Source organism: Sinohyriopsis cumingii, chromosome 5, assembly GCF_028554795.1.
Source record: "Sinohyriopsis cumingii isolate HCF-2022 chromosome 5, ASM2855479v2, whole genome shotgun sequence".
NCBI classification, from domain to species: Eukaryota; Metazoa; Mollusca; class Bivalvia; order Unionida; family Unionidae; genus Sinohyriopsis; species Sinohyriopsis cumingii.
Window position 1 is genome coordinate 36,299,290 of NC_142965.1, and position 26,134 is coordinate 36,325,423.

At 35.8% G+C, this 26,134-nt stretch overlaps 1 protein-coding gene across 1 annotated transcript in view; it reads left to right on the forward strand.

The window, feature by feature from the left end:
• Positions 1-26,134, forward strand: part of LOC149798941 (importin-5-like) — a 154,801-nt gene that overhangs the window by 43,822 nt on the left and 84,845 nt on the right. The window contains exons 7-12 of the mRNA XM_089957857.1: positions 2,832-2,952; positions 10,836-10,923; positions 17,686-17,792; positions 19,711-19,835; positions 23,084-23,173; positions 24,190-24,363. Of these exons, the coding sequence (XP_089813983.1) occupies positions 2,832-2,952; positions 10,836-10,923; positions 17,686-17,792; positions 19,711-19,835; positions 23,084-23,173; positions 24,190-24,363 (705 nt within the window). The remainder of the gene's footprint in view (positions 1-2,831; positions 2,953-10,835; positions 10,924-17,685; positions 17,793-19,710; positions 19,836-23,083; positions 23,174-24,189; positions 24,364-26,134) is intronic.

Sequence of the window (26,134 nt, forward strand, 5' to 3'; positions counted from 1 at the left end):
CCATACAACATGGACATGAGGGAGATGAACAGAATTGAGATTGGATAAAAACTCAATACTCAGGTGGACAGAACACTAGAATGGGTGAAGGTTGGATTTTTCCCAGTTCAAGAAGAAACCCAAGATGATTCAAAAGAAACAGGTTGTTCTTTCTGCCTTTGAGGAAAATAGAACCAACCATGGTGTTTTTTGTTGAGATTGTCCAGAAGTACTGCCATCGCCATAGAGGAAGTCAACTGGAACAGGGTGACAACACAATCTATAATTTTGGTAAAGACCCTGGGGCTGATATTTAGACTTAACTGTAGGACTCAAAATTTGTAGAGTTTTGTCATGGTAAACAAAATGAAGAAAGTTGTGTGATGCCAGGTTAATAGTGACATGAAAGTGGGCATTTGTGAGATCAAAACTGCTGGTACATTTGCGAGATCAAGACTGCTGGTAAATTTGTGAGATAAGACTGCTGGTAAACTTGGTCTCTTCAGACGGAGAGTCATGAATGATGCAGTCTCCATCTTGAACCTCTGCAGAGGAATGAATTCATTGAGGTGATTCAGGTCTCTGATTGGCCTCATATTGTCTTTGGCCCTTTTTAAGAGGAACAGCTGTGAATAGAACCCTTAGACTGGTATTCATACAATCTAAACCTCATGTTAATTGATGAGCAACTGTCTCCCGTCCAGTCAACACATTCACCACCTGAATGGTGAGCTGCTCTTTTGATGGCAATTCAGGCTGTAGTCTTCCAGGAGTGTTGGTTTTTCTGCCAGTTTGAAAATCACTAATATGCAGTGTGTGAAACCACCAAAAAATCCCATAAAACCAGTAACCTGAAAATACTACTTGTCCTGTCTATAACCAGCTCATTTTACATTTCAAATTACAAGAAGACAAACTGTGGTCAATGACTCAAAGGTAAAATCTGGTAGACGTTAATGTCAATCATTAGTAAGGTTATTTATAAAATGAAACATGGAACATGAAGTAAAACACAAAATAAGAAATTTGTATCTTATGTCAACTTAATTAAATTCATCATAACGTGGCCCCTAAGTGCCAATCAGAACAATGATGCTCACTGTGTAGCCGACCCAGATCCATACGTTATGTAGAGGCTGGGCATCATAATCATAATAGTTTGATCACATGATTCTACCCAGTTATCTGATTGGCTCTACATGACAACATTGATGACCAGTCTGATTTATAGTCTGAATCAGAACAAGGATTTGCATCTACTGACCTTCATAAATGACAGTATCAGAACTAGACCCAGCCTCCAAAGATGTCTGTGGTATCCAACTTACAGCTGCTCATGAAATTAAGACCGCAGAAAGAATGGTTTCAGCAGTGGATTGCTGGAACTTGAACTTATTCAAATGTATGGCATCATTGACAGAATGCAGCAGAGTTATAGTTCATACAGCCCAGAATCGTGAATGATATCCATGTTTGTAGCTTGGTGAATTTTCGATATTTTACATTTTTACGTATTGTATGTCTGTGATCTAATTTGTAGGCCATGTTTGTTTACATGTGGCACACCATGACTGCCTTAACTGCTTTTTCTTGTATTAACAATGAATTCTCCATAACTCTAGGGCCAACATGTACACAGTTTTTCAGGATATATTGAATTAGTAGTGATGCTTTGTATGCAAACCTGTTGAAATTATTTGTGCATGAAATTTAACTTTTTTACATTATAATTGACTCCATGAAAATTTGAGCCACAGTCTCGGTATCATTTGCAGTGCTGGTGCTTAACTAGTATAGTATTGTCATGGTCTTAGTATAAAGCCTGTTTCCATATTCCAAGTGAATTCTGTAACCCAACTGTCATTTTCATGTACTTTAATTATTAATTACATTTAGAAATAGTGTTGAGAGAAACATTTTTTAAAGGATTTAAGCTCATATTTTCATGCAAAAGATTTAATACACACCTGTAACTGTTAATAATGTTGTCTGGATACATTAGCAATATGTATAAAGAGGCCAGGTAGAAGCTATTTGTATATAGAGGCCAGGAAGTAGCCATATTTATACAGAGGCCAGGTAGTAGCCATATGTATAAAGAGGCCAGGTAGAAGCCATTTGTATATAGAGGCCAGGAAGTAGCCATATTTATACAGAGGCCAGGTAGTAGCCATATGTATAAAGAGGCCAGGTAGAAGCCATTTGTATATAGAGGCCAGGAAGTAGCCATATTTATACATAGGCCAGGTAGTAGCCATACGTATACAGAGGCCAGGTAGAAACTATATTTATACAGAGGCCAGGTAGTAGCCATATGTATACAGAGGCCAGGTAGAAACTATATTTATACAGAGGCCAGGTAGTAGCCATATGTATACAGAGGCCAGGTAGAAACCATATGTATACATGGGCCAGGTAGTAGCCATATGTTTACAGAGGCCAGGTAGAAACTATATTTATACAGAGGCCAGGTAGTAGCCATATGTATACAGAGGCCAGGTAGAAACTATATTTATACAGAGGCCAGGTAGTAGCCATATGTATACAGAGGCCAGGTAGAAACCATATGTATACAGGGGCCAAGTAGAAAAAGACACCTTTATTCATGTGTATGTAAAGTCCACCTCATCTTAAAGGCTGCCCTTTATAAATGTCATGGGTGATCTTTACAGACTGTGATTGCACCGAGGGGAAAAATGGATTATGATGAAAAAATCTAAGAAACAAGTAATCACTGCAGTCTTAAATTTTCAACCTTTCTTTAGCTTGGTGCTGATTAAATAAGAAGATAAATAATAACAGTCATTATTTAGAAAGACATATAAACTACAATTTACTGTCATTTTTTGTAGGTTTTATCAGATGTAAATTTGCCAGATAATTGGAGACAACTTGGTCTGGAGGTAATTGTGACATTGTCAGAGACAGCTCCAGCTACAGTTCGCAAATTCAACAAGTTCGTCACTCATCTGTGTAAGTTTCAAAGTCATAAAATAGGCTGAGTGTTTTTTTTATTTATTTATGTGAATTCTATATTTATTTGTAGTTTGTGCACTAAAGTAACCAAAAATATAATTCTTTTTCCCAGTCTGCTATGGTAGTGGTTTGTGGTTTTGTGTTTAATGCCTTTTTCAGAATTTAATAGGTTATACATCATGGCCAGTATATCTGCTGGAGGAATAAACCAGGAAAAACCCTGGGAAGAAGCACTGACTCACAGATAGCTACTGATAAGCATTTTCACATACCCATGTTGGCCGATCTAAGACTTGAACCCATGTGGATTAACTGGGGGAGAAGACAATGATCTGTAAGGGTGAGCGTCTTAGACCCTTCACCTACCATGGTAGTACTATAGGGGTTTGAAACAAAGACTGGAAAGAAGGTTAGGTTTATTCTTGATTGGTATTTTTCCTGATGCTTTTTGGAGAAAAAGGCAGGAATGATATCTTACTGACCATCTTGGTGTTGCATATAGAGTGCATTTTGGTGTCTTTAATAATCTATAGTGCATTTTGGTGTCATTAATCATCTAGAGTGCTTTTTGGTGTAATTAATCATCTGGAGTGCATTTGGTGTTATTAATCCTCTAGAGTGCATTTTGGTGTAATTAATCTTTGAATGCATTTTAGTGTCATTAATTGTCTAGTGTGCATTTGGTGTAATTAATCATCTAGAATGCATTTTGATGTAATTGATCATCTAATATGCATTTTAGTGTAATCATCTAGTGATGTGCATTTTGGTATAATTAATCTTCTTGAGTGCATTTGGTGTTATTAATTCTCTGGAGTGCATTTTGGTGTAATTAATCTAGAATGCATTTTGGTGTAATTAATCGAGTGTGAATTTTGGTGTTATTAATCCTCTAGAGTGTATGTTAGTGTAATTAATCCTCTGGAGTGCATTTGGTGTTATTCATCCTCAAGAGTGCATTTTGGTGTAATTAATCTAGTGTACATTTTGGTGATAATCCTTTAGAGTGCATTTTGGTGTAATTAATCCTCTAGAGTGAACTTGGTGTTATTAAACCTCTAAAATGCATATTGGTGTAATTAATCTTCTTGAATGCATTTGGTGTTATTAATCCACTAGAGTGCATTTTGGTGTAATTAATTTAGAGTGCATTTTTGGTGTAATTAATCTAGTGTGCATTTTGGTGTTATTAATCCTCTTGATTGCATTTTGGTGAATTATTCTAGTGTGCATTTTGGTGTCATTAATCTTCTAGAGTGCATTTTGGTGTAATTAATCTAGTGTGCATTTTGGTGTTATTAATCCTCTTCAGTGCATTTTAGTGAATTATTCTGGTGTGCATTTTGGTATTATTAATCCTCTAGAGTGTATGTTAGTGTAATTAATCTAGAGTGCATATTTGGTGTAATTAATCTAGTGTGCATTTTGGTGATAATCCTTTAGAGTGCATTTTGGTGTAATTAATCCTCTAGAGTGAACTTGGTGTTATTAAACCTCTAAAATGCATATTGGTGTAATTAATCTTTTTGAATGCATTTGGTGTTATTAATCCTCTAGAGTGCATTTTGGTGTAATTAATCTAGTGTGCATTTTAGTGTTATTAATCCTCTTGATTGCATTTTGGTGAATTATTCTAGAGTGCATTTTGGTGTCATTAATCCTCTAGAGTGCATTTTGGGGTGTAATTAATCTAGAGTGCATATTTGGTGTAATTAATCTAGTGTGCATTTTGGTGTTATTAATCCTCTTGATTGCATTTTGGTGAATTATTCTAGTGTGCATTTTGGTGTTATTAATCCTCTAGAGTGTATGTTAGTGTAATTAATCTTCTGGAGTGCATTTGGTGTTATTCATCCTCAAGAGTGCATTTTGGTGTAATTAATGTGTTTGTCACAGTGGGATGCAAAATCTGTATTATCTATGAATCATTTGTGTTTCAGATATCCACAGTTGGTGCAAAAAGTAACTGATAATGCATTGTTCAGAGTTATTTTATCAAGCGATAATATTTTTGAGAAGATATAACTTTCTGGAAATACCAGTGGTAAAAATATTTAAAATTTATAGCTAGCTTTATATTGTTGGTATGAATCAGAATGCTTTGTCATATTCTGGTATTGTTACCTTGGTTACATACTATACCTCATAATCAAGTTGAGATTACTGATCAGCTGCAGTGTAAAGTGTAGATGCCATTGCTTCAAGTAAGACTAACTTGCAGTTAGTGATTGACAGTTTTCAGATTTATGACATGACACTTTTGAAAATGGTGGATTCACTATTTTGTTCAGTGACTTTTATCAGTGTTGCTTTTCACATTTGTAATACAAGGCCACACATTTTGTAATACTTTTAAATGGCATTAGCAAGAAAATCATGCTATTTACTTTTAGGCATCTGTACCACACTCACCTTATAGATGGCCCACTTTTTAAAAGATCAGGACCACTTGTGATCTACTCAGTGGCTATCCTAAATGCAACACTGTTGTTGAAAATGTATGATTTATTATCATGTAAATTATGATTATTTCCTGAACATAAGAATGGGTAAGTTGCCACAGGATCGAATCTAGAATATTACTGAAATCCACCCTGTATTAGAATATACATTTATACAGTATGAGGTCTAAATACATGTATCCACCATTGGTCCCTGTGTCATTTGACATCATCCAGTCATTACAGGCCTTTCAGGTTTTTACAGAGGATGTCAATCCAACATCAGATATGTAAAATAGAAAAGTATTAAAATGACTTCCTAATAGATTGGGGCTAAATTTGACAAATCATTGGTCAATAGGTTGGGACTAAATTTGACAAATCATTGGTCAGTAGATTGGGACTAAATTTGACAAATCATTGGTCAATAGGTTGGGACTAAATTTGACAAATCATTGGTCAGTTGATTGGAACTAAATTTGACAAATCATTGGTCAATAGATTGGGACTAAATTTGACAAATAATCCTGGCATGAAGGTCTTTCTTGTTTTTTGTGTGCAAATAATGACAATATACAATTCAGTATGGACACCATTACTTAAAATAGAAAAATAGTGCCTAAATTTAAAAGGCATCACAAGGTATTATGTTTGTGTATTTGGTCTAGGTTTGTTACTTTGGACTCAGATGCAGGAGGTTGTGGGTTCAAACCCCAGCTGAGACATACCAGAGTATTGTAAAATAGTATTTGCAACTGCATTGCCTGGCACTCACCATTAAGAGGTTTGTGTTAGAACTGACTGGCTTGGTGTCAAGATAATGTGACTAGGTAGGACATGATGTAGCATGTCTGGCATGATGCCCCATTTTTAAACCACTATAGACTGTCACACTGCAGACATAGAAGCAGAATAACTAAAATTGTTAAAGCTACACTGAAAAAAAACCACATTACTTTTGAGATGGCCAGTTGCTGATTTAGCTGCCTCATTGTTCTATATTTAAGCAAAAACCTACTGCTGTAGTGTGATTTATTTTTGTGGGTCTCAATTTTCATGTTTGTAAGAAGAAGAAAAACATTTTATATGTTCTTAAACATGTGTTCTTGTCTGTCAAAGTTTGTTAGGTATTTAATTTCGTTAATTAACCTTAAAAAGTACCCCAGATAAAGAATACAAACAAACAAAACTTTGAGGATAGCAACAATGCTCACTTCAATGGTTACAACAGTAATATTGCATATGTGAGCACAAATCAGATATGTCAAGATATTTGACTCACACTCGACATCATAGAGATCCAGTGCAGTCAACAATGCTATCAGTTATTTAAGTACATATGTGTGATATCAGTCTACAAACACTGTCTTAAAGTTGCACCATTAATTACTCTCTGATATTGATCGTGTAGTTTTGTCCAAAATTGTTGAAGTGTGAGGTTCAGTACTCTGCCATAATTAATGTATATAACACAGTGTTTCATTAGTAACTTTGCTTTAAGGAATATTTGTAGTATTTTACAATCATGTTGTTCATTGGGATTTAATATGCTCAGAAGAGGAGCGCAAGTATCTTGCTGGTGTGAACACATGGGTGAGGTCGGATAGGTATGTTGGACTGGAATCCTTCAGTGAAATGTAGTACAGAGAATAAATTTTGTGTTTGATTCTGTATCGAATGGATAGCCAGTGTAAGGCACAGAGCAGCAGGGAGGTGTGCTCTGACCATGGTACTCTAAGGATGATCCGGGCAGCTGTCTTTTGAAGTTTCTGAAGTAGATATTGAGATGAGCCAGACAGAATTGAGTTACAATAGTCCAGTCTTGAAAGTACTAATGAACACACAAGTGTTTTAGTGGCATCAACAGAAAGATATTTGTGAATGGAGCTGATGCGTCTGAGCTCATGATATGCAGCCTTGGTGCAGTGTGAGAGTACTGTCCAGAGTAACACCTAGGTTTTGTACTGACTGTGTAAATTTAATGTTGGTGTTGCTGGTATTTATTGTTTGAGGTAAAGGATGTGAATGAGAAAGTCTTTGTGTTATGATCAGAATGGCTTCAGTTTTATCATCATTCATCTGCAGCTTGTTACATGTCATCCATAATTCCACATCAGAAATGCACCTCTCTACACCTTGGATGGTAGCATCAACTTCAGTTGGGTGGCTAGATTTGTATATTTTGGTGTCGTCAGTGTACAAATTGGTGAGTCAATGGATGATGATCTTTGACACTAGAGAGTAGCCTATGAAGAATCCAGTCTAAAATGTAACCATGTATATGTCTGCAAATGGAATACACTTCAGCCCTTTTGATCTTTGTTGTGGTGTTCCACAGGGGTCTGTTCTTCAACCTGTTCTCTTCATTCTATACACTCAGCCGCTCTCAAGTGTCATAGATCATCATCCAGTGTCTCACCAATTGTACGCTGATGACACCCAAATATACAAATCTAGCCACCCAACTGAAGTTGATGCTACCATCCAAGGTGTAGAGAGGTGCATCTCTGATGTGAAATCATGGATGACATGGAACAAGCTGCAGATGAATGATGATAAAACTGATGCGATTTTGAACACAACACAAAGACTTTCTCATTCACATCCTTTACCTCAAACAATAAATATCAGCAACACCAACATTAAATTCACACAATCAGTATGAAACCTAGGTGTTACTCTGGACAGTACTCTCATATTGCACCAACATGTCAGGAACATATGCAAGGCTGCATAACTTGAGCTGAGACGCATCAGCTCAATTCGCAAATATCTTTCAGTTGATGCCACTAAAACACTTGTGTGTTCATTAGTACTTTCAAGACTGGACTATTGTAACTCAATTCTGTCTGGTTCATCTCAATATCTACTCCAGAAACTTCAAAAAGTTCAAAACACAGCTGCTCGGATCATACTTAGAGTACCACGATCAGAGCACACCTTCCTGCTGCCCGGTACCCTACACTGGCTATCCATTTGATCCAGAATCAAACACAAAATTTGTTCTCTGTGCTACATTTCACTGTCGGACTCTAGTCCAACATACCTGTCCGATCTCACCCATGTGTACACACCAGCAAGATACTTACGCTCCTCTTCTGACAATCGTATACTCATTATTCCCACTATGAAAACAAAGTCATATGGACAGCGTTCTTTTGCATACCAGGGCCCAGCAACGTGGAATGAATTGCCCACTGAACTTAGACACAAAGACACAGTGATCACATTCAAGAGGGCTCTCAGAACTCACTTATTTCAACTGCAAGAACAAACTTAAAGACCTAATGTTTCCTACCTGAAATATTCTCAGCATGTTTTTTTATTTTTTAATGTTTTTCTAATTTCATGGTGTTTGTTTTTGTAATAATATTATTATATGTTTTTTATCTTATAGGTGTTGTCTAATGTTGTAAAGCGCTTAGAGCTTCTAAAGATTAGGCACTATACAAAGTCCTCATTATTATTATTATTATTATTATTACATCTCTATACTTTAATCAAACTCGAAACAAAAAATAAATAAAAAACATACACAAAAATGGCCACAATTTGTTCTTATTTTGTGCCCAAGCTTCTGACTTTCGGTGTATGATCTAAACTTAGGAAGTCTGCTGAAAGTATATTACTGACTCTTTTGGCATCATGACCAAACTTTGGGCATACATTACAGCCTTATACCTGTTAACAGAAAGGCTGCTTTCTTCACAATGTGCTTACATCTACATGTAAATGTACCTGTAAAATTTTGATGAGCGATCACATCACAACAGACATAAAAAGATTTAGATACAGTGGGATGCGGCATACTTTCACAGCAGACGATTTTAAGATGCTGCATGAATGTATCATATCGTGTGTCTAAGTTATTCCAGAAATCGAATTTGTCCACTGCACACAACTTCAGGTCTGCAGAAAAGATTTTGACTATTCTACTTTGTCTACTTTTTATCCTTCTATTATATTTTTTCTTCACAAGATGATTTGTGACTGTCATACTAGCAGACTCTGATCTTCACTAGTTGTACTTGGAGTGTAGTTGGAGTTAAGAATTTAAAGAACTGTTGAACCTAGTACACCTTATTTGCTATGTAATCTATAGGTATTTTTTGTTCTTCATATAAAAATCAGAATTCATTTGTTTTTCTTAGAAATAAAGTGTTGTTATTCTTGTAAGATCCTTTTTTAAAAATTCTCTATTATAAAGTCTCAATCCTGTTGCAGGAAATTACAAAATTCTAATTAATAGTTTAAATGACCATTGATAAATATACCTAAAGTGCACTGGACATCGGGGTTCTTGAAAAAATTGGATAATGTCCATGAAAAGTCCTTGAATTTGTCACACCAAAATTGTATGAACCTTGCCAGATGTTCTCAAGGCTGCATGTCACTGTTCATTTCTGTTGTAGTGCCTGATTAACATTTATGTTTGTTCAAAGTCAAGACAAATGTAGGTTACTTGTTCGCTGCAAATAAGGGCTTGTTTAAATCTCCACAACATCAGATCATTGTTATGATGTACACTACAGGTGTGTACATGACAGAAATATGATAACATTATCAGACCGATTTAATACTAACATGTTTTCCATTGAACATTCCATGTCAACATTTTTTAAAATTAATGAACAGTTCTTGTTAGCTTTCTTTGCTTCGGAGACAAAAGGTTGCATGTAGATTCATATTTTAAGTAACTTTTACTGCTGTAGTAAAAAATGTAACAGTTCCAGACAGCCAAAAATAGTGAAAATTGAATACCAGGACTTTTAACTCATTAACCTCTGGCACCCCTTTAAGCATCAGGTGGTAGTACCCTTCTTCTGAGCTCTATAGCGTCATGGTCATGTAAGATACACTAAAGTAGGTGGTATTACAGAAAGGTAGACCAATGTAGCTCTGTAATGGTACCAAATAATCTGGACTTTCTAATCGCATTACAAAATACAGAGGGAAATACATTTTTTGAGACTAGATTTTTTTGCATGCAAAATTCGCTCGTGGTTGGAATCTGATTTTGTGTCCAGGACAGGAGAACCTTTGCAAAAAGTGGGATAAGATGGGGATTTTATGCTAAAAGGGGCCATGACATGAAAAGGATGTGTCCAGTAAGCCCCCCCAAAAGGAAAAAATATGAACTACAACTTTTACCCTTCTGCACATGCACGAGCGAAATAGCCAATGAAAAACAATGTTTCTAACACAACTAGGCCTGAGGCTAACCTAAAATCTCTTGCAAGACAATTTATTGGATGTATTCAGAAGTATCCCCAAACTGTTTCCTACTCGCATTTCAGGCGAAAATGACAAAAATCTGCAGGGGTTAATGAGTTAATAAAATACTGTAAATGAGGGGGCTGCTGTAGAATGTAGGGATTGTATGTTAGAACTGACTTGATCATGAATGAAACTTAATCCTGAATTTTGTACTTTTTTCAGTCCCTCAGGTGCTGGCTATGATGGTTGACCTTGAGGATGACCCTGAATGGTCTTTACAGGATGAGGTTGAAGATGATGATGAAGTGAGGTAATGAACTCTGTTGACAGAATATATTAAGAGTAAAACCTGCTACAGTGACTACCTCCATATATAAGTCCACCTATCCAGAATGAATGGGTTTCAGTGGTCCAATGTACACACAAGGCAGCATATGTTTACAAACAATTAAAGACCCCTGCTTACAGAGACCACTTTTAGATGATCCCCTATGTGGTTTTCACACACTAGTTGGAATGTATGCAGTAAAACTATTAGCATGCTGATTTGTCAGACATTGATCATCTGATTAGATGGAGAGTGTTTGGTTAAGATAGATCTCATGACATTGAATGGCACCCCAGATGCTTTAAACTGCACCTGTTTGTTCATGCAAACGTCTGCATGATTAAACTGTTGATTATAGAATTTTTTTAAATGGCGTCCAGAAAGTGATGCATGTTTAAGACAAAAGGGAAAATAAGTTTCTAAAAAAGTGTTAATAATCAAAACAGAAGAATATAAAGGAGTATTCAGATTCTTGTGAATTAAAGCTGGAAGGGACACAATTAAGTTTATTGGACATTGCGTGCCAATTTGAGTATGTCTTGTGGCGGGAGATACGATTCTGTCATCATGTGACCCGATGTCATGTGAAATGGAAAAGAATTTCCAAGAATTATGTCAAGTTGAGACATAGCAACAAGCCATTGAGCTGCATAGGGTTTGGAACTAGAGTTTGTGCACCTGTACTAGTGATAAATAAAGTTTACCCATATTTTACAAATTTTTCAGTTGAACATAATGTTTGTCATCGATGCGTCTAACTTTCAATTACGTTTTCCAGCTTTACAATAGCAGTTATTGATATTTTGTTACACCTTACTGAAAACTGGCCAATCTTAAGGAGAAAAAAAATCAACTGCCTTACTGAGATGGACTTGTCAGGGTTGACTGGTCTGCCAGGCTGGTCTAATGGTAGGATTTGAACCCACACCCTTTCAGTCACAAGTCTGGCATAATTACTGCTAAGCAACTATAGCTCCTTTATATCAAGTAATTAGTTAGGCAATAGATTTAAATTGACTAGTTAGGTCATAGATTTAAATATGACTAGTTAGGCAATATATTTTAATATGACTAGTTAGGCAATAGATTTAAATGTGACTAGTTAGGCAATAAATTTAAATATGACTAGTTAGGCGATAGATTTAAATATGACTAGTTAGGCAATATATTTAAAAATGACTAATTAGGCAGTAGATTTAAAGAAACTAAGCTTCACAAAATAAAATAAGATACCCCCTTTCAGTCAAAACAAAGTCATTGAAATCCGTATTTCATGTTCCAGTTGTCAGTCTTAATCATTGCATTTTGGTCTTAGTTTATCTGCAGCATTTTGATAAATAGGATGAATGATAGTAAGTATTACACCATTAGTCGCAGACTTGCTTGTATTTTGATTTTCTTCCCTTTTTTATAGGACATGTCTATCTTTCCTGACAATGAGCAGAAACAAGGTCATAGTATTATACAGATTTCATTATTTTATTCCAGAGATATGGCTATTCTAAAAAATTGGATCCTAACCAATGCTTTAATTTAAATAGATGCAGTACTGTCCCAATTTCTTTTATGTTTTTTGGTTTTGAGTACACAGTGCTGTATAAAGTTCTGTGAGCATCATACTTGAGTAATTAAGGCATGTTACACGTATGTGAGTCACCATAAATGTCAAAATACAGCAAAAAGGTACCATCGTTTTGTGTGTAACACACACACTGATGTAAAAAGTGCATACCAGTTTTTAGATCCAGCAATCCACTTATGGAAGCCTTCTTTTCATCAGGCTAGGAGCAAAATGTTTGGGTGATCTAAGTCATGTCAGAGGACTTAAGAAACTCAATTATTAGGCCTCTGCCACTTTTGACATAACCCTTCATGACAGAAGCCCTATAGGACTTGAAGGCAGATATACCACAGAAGGAGATAAAGCTTTTAATCTTAAATCCGCTCATGATTTTGTCCATCTTGATATGCAGTTTTTCAAACACCTCAGTTTCACTTCTGCCTGAGAAAAATTCATTCATGTGTTGGAGAGGATTTCGAACAGAATGTTCATGTTGGCAATGGAGAGTCTTCAGTTCTCTGGCCTATTCAATGCAGTGGCAGATTTGGCTGCCTTTACAATTGATCCCATCCAGGTGGACATACTATTTAAGGAGTTAAATCTTTTACTCATAAAGCAGGTAGTGGAGATTGTACAGAACCTGTACAGTCAAGGCTTACTTACCAGACTGTTTCTGGTGTGACAAAGTCTTGTGGTAAATTGAGACCTATGATCAACCTCAGCAGGCAAATTTTGATCCCAAAATTCAAGATATAGATGGCAAAGTCTGTCCATCTTTCAGTGCAACGTGACAACCATGCAATCAGCTTAGAGCTGTATTACACATTTTCACATTCTTGTTCATATGAAGTGCAAATGTCTCAGCTTTGCCTATTATGGCAAAGTGTATCAATTCCATGTTTTTCTTTCTGGCTTCAAAACACTAGACTGTCAAGTAATCTCATCAAAACACTAGACTGTCAAGTAATCTCATCATTCAGGACAACACATCAACAGCAGCATACCTGAACAAAATCCTTTCGAAACATTAAGTTTGGTTTTGTTCCAGATATAAACAATCTTTTTTGCAGTCTAGGGTGGATAATGATCATAAAGAAGTCTTACCCTATTCCCTCACAACTTTTTATACATCATGGTATGGAGTTTTTCACACAAATAAAGCTTGTTCATCTCCCTCCAAAATGCATTACAAATATCATTCATGTCGGAGAGGATTTCAAACAAGGCATTTATATCAGTAAGGGAGTTTCTTCAACTCCTCAGCCTGTTGAATGTGTCAGCAGATTTATTACTTCTTTGATGCCTTTACATGCATCCATTACAGATGGCCATTCTAGCCCAATGTCAACATTTCACATGCAGTTTGGAACAGAATATTATAATACTGTCCCATATCAGAAACTTCCTTCACTATTGGTAAAACATGGCTCACAGCAGGAATACAAAAACCCACAACCAGAAATAACAATTGGTACAGATGCTACTGTGTTGGGATAGGGAGCACACATGCTACTAGATTTTACAGTGGACATTGGCAAGTGGACATGTCAGGAGATGGCTCTTCATATAATCCTCCAGGAAATTAAAGCCATTCTCCTAACACCTGGTTATGACACAGCACACATTCTCCACCTTTACACTTATCTCATCTCGATCAATATCTTCTTCCAAGAAAAGAGTTTGATCAAAGTTACCAAGTACATCATTGAATCTAGGAGAAAATCAATATCTAAGGTGTATGATGCCAAAATGGAGAATCTTTTGTCTCAGTCCCTGATGAAGAGAAACAATGCTCGGTTTCTGCTATTAAAGGCTATTGAGCATCTCTTTTCTAATGCTCAGATTTTCAGAAATTCCTGCCGTATTCACAGATTCTGATCAGGTATTTCAAGCTGCATAGCCCATTGTCTTTAATATCTAAATGGAATGTTTCTTGTATTTTGTGGTCTCTTAATAAAACCCACCCTTTAGCTTTGGATGAGAACCTCAGAATGGTCTTCTTCTTCATCTTAGCATCTGTGAAACAAGGAGGTGAGCTTCATACCCAATTCATAGAGTTGTATCAGGTCTCTTGGGAATTATGAGTCAGTTTCTTTCCTTTGCCAGCTAGGGTTTTTTAAAAGGAGAAATACCAGTTTACTTGGGCTGATTCCCAGTCTCAATTTTATCTTTGCTTTGGATGCTCAAGATAGACTTTCATGTCTAGTTATGGATTTACGTTTTTACTTTGTAGCCTGTAATGGAAGAAGGAAGGGTAGGCCATTCAAGTTTCATCTGATTTCAGCCCCACCCTTTTTCTATGTGGATTGCATTAAAAATTGAGAGAGCTTACCTGTCTTTCATGAAAATTAAGCCCAATGAGGTCGTCTTTTGGGTCTATCAAACTCATTTATTTTTGGAGGATTGATGAAAACTGCATTTTGCTGCTCTCATACTAATTTCTCCTTCTTTTACAATTGATTGTTGCCCACCAAAGAGAGGGTATTTTCTAACTGGGCCCAGTCATCATCACATTACATTTGCTTGTTGCCCACTAAAGAGAAGGTATTTTCTCACTGGGCCCAGTCATCATCACTCAAAAAGAGGCCTAAGCACATTGCGTCTTGGAGTAGTCTCCTCTTCAATGAGCTTGACTATGCCTCGTGTGACAAATTCAGCTAGCAACAGGTAAGACATTGTAGATATTAATTTTGTGTATGTGGGGTAGTGGTGAGTTTATTTGATACATCAATTACATGCTCTCCAGCCAGTAGGGATCAACATCTCTATTTAAATCACAGAGTCCGGGTGTTTCTAACTTTATTATATTTCCTTCTATGAGAACTCTGATGTTCAGGCCCTAATGTCTTGTGCTAGAAGTATACCAACACTTTTGAGGAAACACTTTCCTCCGATTACGACCCTTGTGTTTGAATGGTTACCTCATATACTGGCATGATCTTTTTGCATCACAACCACTATTTATCAGAAAGGAACCATTGTTGTGTCATATTTGAAGCAATGTATAAACATTGTCACTGTTGAGAGCGACACATAAATATTACCCATATAGGTGTAAAAGTGTATTTGCTAACAGTGTTGAGGTTAGAGCATCTACCTTGGAAGTGGGAGGTCAGGGGTTCTAACCCCGGCCAAGTCATACCAAAGACTTAAACAAAAATTTTACTACAGCTGCCTTGCTTGGCGCTCAGCATTAAGAGGTTAGTGTTAGGACTGGTTGGCCTGGTGTCAGGATAATGTGACTGGGTGGGACATCTTGCTATGTGTCTGTGGCATGATGCCCCAGTGCTAGACATCACTCTAAACTGCCACACTGCAGACATGGTAGCGATATGGCTGAAAATTTTTTAAAAGCTACATTAAAAATCATAATCACACATAATCACATTAACAGTGTTGGAAAACATACAGAAGGAAGGAAGATCTTTGCAAACAAGCAAACAAACATCACATTTTAATGGATGCCACTTATCTTGAACCTCAGAATCGAATTGTCGGGGATATGATTGTAGTTTGTGATCCATTCCAATTACTTTCTAGTATGTCTGATATTTCAGACATTATGGAAATCAACTTTGATGAAAGATTTTCTTTTGAAGACATAGTGAGTTCTAAAATGTATTGGAACTTGATGCCAGTTGAGACAATTTTACCTGATACTGCCTGTTTCTCCCTCAAACGGCTTCTCATTTGTTTTACAGTGTTATGGTTTGTCCAGTCATTAATCCTGTAGATGAGTGCATAATCCAAACAGGATAGGTATTACATAAACAATATGACACTGTAGCAGACACAAAAACAACCACAGACTTATACAATACTGTGGCGTCACAACGTTTTGTGATTCAAACTTTAACTGTGTTTATTCACACAGTAAAGGATAACCAGTACTTGTAATTACGAAAAAATAGTTCATAAGAGTTTTCTAGTCACTATTTCTTTTACCCATATATTTATGTAAAAACTTATTTGTGTTTTTATGTTGAACCTAAGTTATACCCAGCTGCAGTCCAGAAAGCAGTACACCAGCAGCAACAATAGGTTGTGATAATACAGCCCCTTAAAATATTAGACAGCAAATGTCACATGACCCCCAAAACGCAGCTGCACAGCAACTAGGGGTAAATAAACTTTGTATCAACAAGACACAGTGATCAGTTGATAAAATGAATCATCAAGACCAGTTCCCTCTGATGAGTTAAACAACAATGAAACCTGTCAAGAACTGGGGGTTACCAAACCACCATTGCAGATGGGAGGGAATGCCTCCACATCCTCTCAGGCTGTACCTTCTTCCAAGTAAACGTTGTAGTTACAATGCATTGAATTAACTATTTCTCATGGAGTGAATATGTGTCAGCAGAGTTAGTACCATGATCCTTTCATCAGATTGTCCTGGGTTTTCTTTGCTTTTGTTCTACCATAAAATGCATACCTTCTGTAGAAAATAAGGAAAACAGGTTTAAAATGTACCCATTATAACTAACAAAATAGTAGTCAGCTTGCAGGCATAGCACATGTTTTATGACACAAGTATAGAATTGACTGTGACTAGTTTCAGTTTTGAATAACTTTGTTGGTAGCTTAATAGGAAATTGCTATTTTTGTGTGGTTGCAATTTTCATGGCTTTTGTAGTTGCCCTAGTTTAAAGACCCAATGAACAATTATTCTTCTGTGGAAACTATGGTACCTCATTCCTGGTCCAAGAAAAGAATGACCAACATTATTATTGTCCATAAAACACTGAAATTGCTACCCATGAAATAGACGAATTAAATGGATTTTATAAGCTTTTTACAAAAGGACTGCTTTTTCATAGCTTTATATTTAATTGTATCTTAATATAGGTTAGTAGTTATTGATGATATAGTTCTCCCTCATTTTGTAATGTGATTTTGGATATCACACAATACCACTATAGGCCCCATGATCAAAATCTTATCAGTATATGATAACATGAGAAAACAATGTGAAACTTAGTGTTGGATATTTTTTCCTTTTCAGAAAGCCATTATTTAATAAATTTGGATAATTCCCACAATAATGCAGTTGGTAATATATTGTGATTTGGTTCATCCTGCAGTTCTCATATAATTTAGTTTGGTACATAACATAACAGCAATTACGGACCTTACTAGCACATTACTGTATAGCTCTGATGTTGATATTATTTTATTTTCAGTAATGCAGTTACAGGAGAAAGCGCGTTGGACAGGCTGGCCTGTGCACTTGGTGGAAAAACAATACTTCCTCACATCATTGCAAATATTCCTCCTATGTTACAGAATTGTAAGTTTCAAGTTTAAATCATAGCACGTGTTGTAAACCATGTCCATTTTCAAGCCAAATTATGCTCGTATTTGGGAAGTCACCCTTTCCTTGGACATAATATTGATTGTTGTGTTCAGAACAAAGAATTTTTAGAAGTGTTTCCAAATGTACATAAATACAGTAACATATTTTAAAAGTGTACAATTTCAGTTTGAACCAGTCCATAAAATCTCATTGATTTCAGAAATACCTCCTTGTGTCAAAAGATAGAAAGAAAAGAAATTGTTGATATGCAGTTGATAGAAAGTCATGCACTTGTGTGTGCAGAAGGGCAATAATTCAGATTAATTACTATAAAATGATACAACTATTATGTATTAATCTAAAGATAACTTTGTCTTAGAAATTGATTTATTATGTGTTGGAGTAGTTGAAGTGCTACAGAAAGAGGATTTTATTATGCTGATTTTGATACAAAGAAGAGAAGTTGGGGTATGTAATTACACTGGTTTTGTTGCCCAGGCTAGTTGAGCTAGATAATTGCTGTTCCTTGAATCCTTCCATAAAATGTATAATTTTTAAAAATATTTATTTAGAAATACAGTCAAACTCAGTTAACTCCATTATGTTAGGGGATTTGAAAGAATCGTCGACCTAACCGGGCTTCGAGATAATCAGGGTTTAGTTGACAAACCTCCTGCAGAACAATGATTATGTATCTGAAGCACCAAAAATGAGTAGTTTTGTTTCTGAAAACAAATGGCATTTCTAATGCATGATAAAAACTAATTCAGTCATGCCAGTTTGCAGAAGAAAAAAAAGAATGGTCTTTTAAATGAGATTAAGTAACCAGTCACACATTTTTTTATACCACACTTCAGTTACTGTAACAATGTCAGTGGTTTAAAGTTTTTATTTCCCAGTGAATAGCCTCATCCCTTTAGTAGCCCACCAAAATCTTGGCCAATTTAAGTACATGTAGGACTGTACTATTTTTAAAAGTAATTTTTGTTTGTTATTGTTGACTTTAACTAGTAAGAAGTGTAACTGACCAAGGTTGTGTGTGAAAATCGATTGCTTTTGTTAGTCATTAGAGTTTCTTTTACACTGGTATGCCAGTTTTTACCAGTAAAATTTGCCACTGTACGGAAAAAGTAATGAGGCTGTCAGTATTCATGAAGCGACAAACTGTAAAATGTGTTTAAAGTCTTTAAAGTTAACTGTCTCAACATCAAATTCTGTAAGAAGATGACTACGCTATTCATACAATTGTAGTCCCATATCCCTCCCAACTTTGATCAGTGAGCGTATGCAACAACACAGTGCCAGAAGGGCCAATGTCGGTATGTGAGAAAGCTTACCAGTAGCTTCTTGTGGGTTGGTGGTTCTTCCCGGGGTTTTCCAGAGATCTTCCTCCACCATTAATACTGGTCGCCATGCATAGCCTATCATGTGCTGAAAAATGGCGTTAAACCCCACAACAGCAACGGTGCCAGAAGGAGAGTTGGTGTATCACTTTAATGGATTGCAAGGCTTGGATATTTGATTCAAGATAAAACAATATGAATGAAAGCATTCCTCTTTCTATTTCATAGATGTTACTTTCTGATTAATTCCATTTGCATTCAAAAATCTGTAATCATGGCACAGCGATGGTCAACTATATTTTAAAAAATAGCATAAAATTTTTTCTAGATGGATGTTAAAAGTTGCATTTTGTCAAATTAAGTGGGTCCACATGTTACTTCAGACCAAAACTTATGCCTGACATAATGGGGTTATCAACTTAACAGGGGTCGAGATAAGCGGGGAAAATTAGCGTAACAAAGAAGGATGTTTTAGGGACAGGACCAAAACGCTTGATATTCAAACATTTAAGTGTGTAAAACATTTAAGTGTGACATTATGCTCAAATGCCTGTCTGTTTTCTGTGCAGCTGATTGGAGATACAGGCATGCAGCCCTAATGGCAGTGTCTGCATGTGGAGAGGGATGTCATCAGCAGATGGAGTTAGTCCTAGACAGTGTGCTTGATGTTGTTCTTCCCTTCCTGAAAGATTCTGTAAGATTCACATCTTCTACAAGACTAAGACATTTTTTAAATATTCTGCTTTCATGGAATATACTTGTTTCTTTGTATTTCATTGGGTGGGTGTGGAATTATTTTGATAAATGTTACAAAGGTTCCTTGACATTCACATTCTAAGCTTTCACTTCACTCCTACAACCTTGACAAATCATTGATTTCTTTTTTTAGGTGTTGCCTGAGAATATGTTGAATTTTATAAAGTTTTTGTTGTACCTGAAAAGTTCTTGAATGTCTTGATAAAATGCTTGTACTTTTTTCCCAGCACTCCTTGAAGTTATCAAAGGGAATACAAAACTTTGAAACTTTATAAAATATTAGATTATTGAGATATGTGTAATAAAAGTCAAGCAAAAAGGTGGTATATACATGTCAGTGTATTTTTATGGGTGTTAGCAATTATTCTTAGCGAGCTTGATCACAGTAGTACTCAGTTTAATAAACTAAAAAAGCGTTATTTGACTTTGAAACAGTTTAAATGAAATCAGTAGAATCAATTTACAGCTGCTCAAATTAATCAACAGAGAAAAATGTCTTAGCTTTTTTGGGAAAATTCAATATATGCAGGTACAGCACACTGAATGGAATACTGCACCCTTATTGGTTGACTGAAAATCAGGTTATGATTTGGCACAGTACATCATGTTTGGTTGACCATTGAAGGTGTAGTATTCCATTCAGTGTGTTGTACTACCATATTAAGCAGGCATGATCATGGCCATACTTCAGTTTGAAGACTTCAGGTGCTGCTTTCCGAGAAACCTTGGCTTTTTCCACAGGCTGGAAATTGATTTGGGCCAGCAATTTTTAATGCATCTGACAGGACTCTAAGGATGGTGTTTTAATGTGTCATATTTAATTTCACTGCATCAGGGAGGCACATTTGTGTGTTATTAGAAGCCCTGAATTTGTGAAGTCAACATGATATGAAATTTCAGGGATAGTATTAACAGAGTTTATGTAGCATGTGTTCTTTTACTACTACATAAAGTTGCTGATTGAAATGGTCAACTGTTATGTAAGCCATGTTTTTTTACTACTATGTAAGCCTACTGATTGAAATGGTCAACTGTTATGTAAGCCATGTTCTTTTGCTACTACATAAAGTTGCTGATTGAAATGGTCAACTGTAATGTAAGCCATGTTTTTTACTGCTACATAAACCTGCTGATTGAAATGGTCAACTGTTATGTAAGCCATGTTCTTTTACTACCACATAAACCTGCTGATTGAAATGGTCAACTGTTATGTAAGCCAAGTTCTTTTACTACTACATAAACCTGCTGAAGACGTGTTCTTTTACTACTTCATAAACCTGAGGTTTGAAATGGTCAACTGTTATGTAAGCCATGTTCTTTTGCTACTACATAAAGTTGCTGATTGAAATGGTCAACTGTTATGTAAGCCATGTTCTTTTACTACTTCATAAACCTGATGTTTGAAATGATCAACTGTTATGTAAGCCATGTTCTTTTGCTACTACATTAAGTTGCTGACTGAAATGGTCAACTGTTATGTAAGCCATGTTCTTTTACTACTACATAAACCTGATATTTGAAATGGTCAACTGTTATGTAAGCCATGTTCTTTTACAACTACATAAACCTGATATTTGAAATGGTCAACTGTTATGTAAGCCATGTTCTTTTACTACTTCATAAACCTGCTGATTGAAATGGTCAACTGTTATGTAAGACATTCTTTTACCACTACATAAACCTGCTGAAGACATGTTCTTTTACTACTACATAAAAGTTGCTGATTGAAATGGTCAGCTGTTATGTAAGCCATGTTCTTTTACTACTACATAAACCTGCTGTTTTAAATGGTCAACTGTTATGTAAGCCATGTTCTTTTACAACTACATAAACCTGCTGTTTTAAATGGTCAACTGTTATGTAAGCCAGATGAAGATGAGCAATATCAGGCCCAAACACCTTTTTGTTAAACTGGACAAGAAGAGCCTATATGTCAACCTCTTATCCATTATTGATGTCTCCATCGTCCGTTGGTTAGCAAAAGATATTACTCCTAAAACACTTGTACAGTTGCCATGAAACACACACACACACATTCGTCCCAAGGTCTGTTTGGTTCTAGATAAATTGTTTCTGAATGAAAATGGTGCTGATCTGATATCGATGGTGGCCATCTTGAAAATATTACTGCTACTTCTTAAGGGATGGTTATATTGACACGGGTTTTCACTGAAAAACTTCTTTGTTTGACATCTGCTTGGTGCTAAAATAACAAAGTGCTAATCTGACACCCTAAACTGACACCATGGAGGCCATCTTGAATGTTTTATTGTTCCTCCTTTTTAGTGGATTGTTTTATTGACATGGGGTTTACACCAAAATATTTCTTGTGATATATATTTGGTCGTATATGAATATGGTACCAATCTGACATGAAGGTCATGGTGGTCTGACAATATATTATTGCTACTCCTGAATGGAAGGTCATATTGACATGGGTATTAACTACTTAAGATCTGCATTTGATGACATGCATCATAGTCACCTTTATGAACTCTTTTGTTGATACCAGTAGATTTAACCAAAATCTGCATGTTGGTTGAGACAAGTCAAGTGATGTTCTATTCATGAAATGAAGATTTAAGGTTAGAGTTTAGGACAAAGGAATTTTGTACTCCATTACAGGTGCCTTGAGAAGATTTTAACTTGGCCATTCAAAACAATGTTTTTGTTACCAAATTTGGTATTGTGGATTTTCAAAAGACTGTCGTACATGGTTTCTATACACACCAATTGAAAAGAATAAAAGTACTCAGAAAATAGATTTATCACGGATTCCTGGAAAGTATTTTCAGCCTGTAGCATTAATCTCTTCAAGGGACTCTTGTTGCCATAGCCACCCACACACTGTACATTAGAGACATTGCAGCACAGAGATTGATATTATTTTGAATCCCTCCCCCACCTTTAAGCACAGTCTTGACATTCACAAAATAATCTTGTTTTGATAAGATTGAATTGAAGAAAGTTACTGTTTTTGCTGGCATTTGGGGAGGTGACATTGAACATTTTTACTGGATAGAGAGAAGAAAACTCAAGTCGAAGGTTGTAACTTCTTGTAAATTTACTATCACTCTCAAACTTCATTCACTGAGTTGTATTATAGGCCTAATAGTCTACTTATGTTGTTGTAATGTAGAACACCAAGCCAAACCATACCAATTGGACTTTGTCCTTTCTTTTTAGCATCCGAGAGTAAGATACGCAGCTTGTAATGCTGTAGGCCAGATGTCAACAGATTTTGGTCCTACATTCCAGAAGAAATTCCATGCAAAGGTAGGTGATTTATTCTTTGAAGTACTTGTACATGCTAACAAACATTGTTTACATGTATCTAAATCGATGAAAATTTGGGAAGGCTATTGATACCTAGGAATCGGGGAATTTCAAATGTGTTACTTAAGATAACATTTTTTAAAAAAAAATTAAATTTTAATAAATAATTAAGGTTAACTCATAGTTAATGTCCATGTAATAAACTTTGGAAAAATTTAGAAGTAAACATTTAATGTTTTCAGTTTAGGTAAAAATCAAAATATTTTTAATTTTCATGAATAAATTTGTGTTTGCTAATCGGATGGTTTAATTTGAAAGGATTTACAACGAGTAAGGTGTCTGATTTAATTGGAAAGGATTTACAATGAATAAGGTGTCTGGTTTAATTGGAGAGGATTTACAGTGAGTAAGGTGTCTGGTTTAATTGGAAAGGATTTACAAGGAGTAAGTTGTCTGCTTAATGTGCTTAGACATGCATCTAAGATAACTACTTGTTAGACAGATCTACACAGTAGCAGGCATACATAAAAAGACATGCATCTAGGATAACTACTTGTAAGACAGATTTGCACAGCAGCAGGCATACATAAAAAGATTCACCAGATTTATGTTTTAAATTTAGCATTTTTAAGGTTTTATCTGTTTTGATATGTCTGTAAAAGCCCAACTTTTATTCAACACATTGTGGTTTCTTGATGTAACTTTGAATTATCTGTAGTTGAAATTTATCATCAGCTCTTGGTGTATCTTTGTGAATTATCTGCAGTTGCAATTTAACATCAACAATCCAAAAGTACATATCATTCCAACTGCAAACTGGTCTATGCGGTTTGTTAGGAGTAAACAATAGGACAAAGAACAAAGACCAAGAAACTAATAGCACATTATGCAATGGCAGATCAGGTTTATGTTGTTTGCAGCTGGACTCAACTTTTAAGCGTGTATGTAGGGTAGATGTTTTCTTTAGGCTTTAGTTCAATCAAGGACACTTGTTTTAGCTATTTCTGTCTTTTCAGATTTTACCGGACCTATTACAAATTCTGGATGATAATGACAACCCTAGAGTTCAAGCCCATGGAGCAGCTGCCCTAGTCAATTTTTCAGAAGATTGTCCTAAGTCAATCCTGATCCTGTATTTGGACACAATCATAATGAAACTGGAACAGGCCCTCAACAGTAAATTTAAAGAGGTATTAATCCTAAATTTGCAGATGTACAGGGTTTGTATGGTCTTTGAAGGTCTTTGAGAGTTTGGGAAAAATGAGGTAGCATTTTCAAGGCCTTGAAAGTTTCGGAAAATCGAGCAGATTACCCTGTGGTCTTTGAAAACTGAAATAAACCCCAAAATTTTATTTCTTTCCATTATCAAAAATAAAATTGTCCAAAGGTTGTTAGATTCTGATGTATAGTCTGACTATACCAACCCGTTTGCTTGTACTCCGTTACCGATTTCAATAATGGAAACCTTTAATATGATAAAATGTGCAAGAAACTTAGTCAGTTTATTAATTGATTTGTAATTTCTAACCTGACTGGGAGTAGAGTGGCCCTTACACCATCATCATCTGCACGTTTCATGCTTAATGGAAGTTTTCAATATAATAGAAGGACATGTTTGATATCCATTTCCAGTTCCTGGACAAGTCCATTTTCATCAAAGGGGTGTGTGTACGACTACAGATGTACATAAATATATCATTTGCTTCTGATATTTACAATGTCGAATCAAGCAAAGGAAACGAATGACAACAACAAATTTAACTTTCACGTGGATTTAACAAGTGGTGTAATTTCTATGTTCATGTGTGCAAAGGGATATAATTTCAAACTCACAGTGTTATGGTAATTTACAGAATTATCTGGCAGTCACTGAATAGGATGCACTACATCATTATGTTGTCTTATATAAATAAAGTAGCCCATAGTGTATGCAATATGGCACCATGTTAGTATGGAAAGTCCGTTAAGCATGAAAGGTGCAGGGGATGCTAGTATTAGAGCCATTCTGGTCACAATCCGGTTATAAATCAGTGATTCAATTGACTTAGGTCTGTGTACTTTTTATCACATTAAACGTTTTCAGTATTGAAATTGGTAGGGGGGAATAAACAAACAGGGATGTATAGTCAGGTTATAGTTGAATTTTCCTGGTTACTTTCTTTTGATGACCTGTTCAGTTTCATTGCCGCTGCAATAACAGACGAGCATTTGTTTCGCCATCTAAAGTTGTCCTTGGTGGCGACTTCAGTAACACATGCACTCTTCGTCAAAGCAAGCCGGCTACACCCTTCATCAAAGGAAGTCAACACCATTTAAAGCAGTGCTTTAGTCTGTTAAGATTACAATTTATTTTGTATTAAATCTGATACATATGTTACATATTTCTGAAATAACAATGAATGTTAACCTATCTTCCAGATCATTATAAAGCAATTTTAAGGAAATTAATTATAGCTTGAATGTTATCATTATACAAAATGTTATTGAAAATAGGTCTTGGAAATCTATGTTTGTGGTCTTTGAAAGTTTGGGAAAAGTCTTTGAACATATCATTCAGAGTTCAGTATGAAACCTGATATACATGTAGGTTCCATAGGTTCTCACTATAACAAGTGGCCTGTAAAACATGTTATCTATGTGTATATGTGTCTTTTGGGTCCTAACTGATGTTTCACATACGTGGGAGTTTCTAGTAGCTGTATTAGTTTTGAGTGAGGAACTACTGCAGTGATACTAACTGAATGAATCTTGATGTATTCATGATTTATGTAAATGATGCGATCAGACAAATAGGAAATTTCTCATTGTAACATACAAATGCAATTTTTTAAAGATGCCTAGCTCTCACCTAGACCCACAAATTCATCTTGGACACATTGATGCTGATAACAACCATGATGCAGCAGATTTAGTGGTGGACAGTCCACTCCATAGAAATTCTGGATTTTGGACAGCTCATAT